General features: G+C 35.5%; 1 protein-coding gene across 1 annotated transcript; it reads left to right on the top strand.

Annotated features, from left to right (window-relative positions):
- The first annotated feature begins 326 nt into the window (after window positions 1-326).
- Window positions 327-1,259, top strand: LOC144769829 (olfactory receptor 5V1-like). The gene has a single exon (XM_078654015.1). It carries the CDS (start codon window positions 327-329, stop codon window positions 1,257-1,259), a length of 933 nt encoding a protein of 310 aa, XP_078510141.1.
- The last annotated feature ends 232 nt before the right edge of the window (window positions 1,260-1,491 follow it).

Here is a 1,491-nt window from a genome sequence, read left to right as displayed (position 1 = left end):
AATCAGTGTGCAGACATAATTTTGCTAAAAATTACACTTCAGGTGAAAACTATTTTAATGTAGAATTACTTTCATACAAGGACAAATTCAACCATTTATTAACCAATTTAACATTGAAAGCAAATTATTTACCAAGAAAATTAAAACTACAATTTCAAACATTGTGTACTTTTCCAGTTTTCCAGTAGTTTTCATTTTATGAAAATATTTAGGATGTATAACATGTTTAATAAGCAATTTATAATGTTTCCATTGTTCATAATTTATACTAATAGCTGTTGTCTGTCCAATTGCAGCCCATCGTCAGACCCTGTTTTCAAGAGCAAATGAAGGCAAAGAATTTGACCAGTGCGGACAACTTCTTGATTGTGGGATTTTCAGACCTTACCCAACTGCAAATTCCACTTTTCATTGTCTTTCTATTGCTTTACATAGCAACTATGTTTGGAAATGTTCTTGTCATGGCAATAGTGTACGCAAATCCGCAGTTGCACACTCCGATGTATTTTTTCCTCACAAATTTGTCCTTCATTGACATTTGCTATACCTCAAACATTTTCCCACATATGTTGGCCCACTTCTTTGCAAAAGGGGCCTCTATTTCTTTTACAGCATGTCTGCTTCAGGCATACCTTTTCATGGCCATGGTGTCTTTAGAATTTATTCTTCTTGCCGTCATGGCTTATGATCGCTATGCAGCAATCTGCAATCCCTTACGTTACACAGCTATCATGAACAGAGTATTATGTATTAAGATGGCGGGTGGAACCTGGGTAGTTGGTTTAATGGATCCTGTCCCACACACTATCTTACTTTCTGGACTTTCCTTCTGTGCATCACATGAAATCAACCACTTTTTCTGTGATGTGACAGCTCTCCTGAAGCTTTCTTGTACCAACACGCACACAATTGAGACAATGACTTACATTGTTGTTGCTTTACTCCCAATTATCTCCTTCCTTTTAATAATTACATCTTACATTAACATTATTTCTGCAATCCTGAAAATCCAGTCGGTGGAGGGGAGGCAAAAGGCTTTTTCTACCTGTGCATCTCACCTGACTGTTGTTATATTATTCTATGGCTGTGTGTGTATTACATATGCCCGACCAACAACAGCGTATTCAATGCAAGACAACAAAATAATGTCTTTGTCATACACTGTTTTTACTCCCCTGTTTAATCCCATAATATACTGCTTGAAAAACAAAGAGTTTAAATATGCTCTAAGGAAGTCAAACAATAGAATGCTAGCATGATAACCTATTTGAATGCATTGTGCTTTTCTTTAATATTAAATGAGGGGAACTTTGTAATATGCTACTGGCATGATAATAAATGTACAACTGAACTGTGTGTGCTTCCTAAAGTACATGAAGCATGTTCATTTTGTCTATGGAATACAATTTTGATTGCAAAATAGCCAAATCTACAAAACAAAATCAATTCAGAATGTCCTTTGCTTGAAAGAAGTGGAACATACCAAATGCA

This window comes from Lissotriton helveticus, chromosome 7 (genome assembly GCF_964261635.1).
Source record: "Lissotriton helveticus chromosome 7, aLisHel1.1, whole genome shotgun sequence".
Taxonomy (NCBI): Eukaryota; Metazoa; Chordata; class Amphibia; order Caudata; family Salamandridae; genus Lissotriton; species Lissotriton helveticus.
This window is presented reverse-complemented; position numbering and strand designations above follow the sequence as displayed.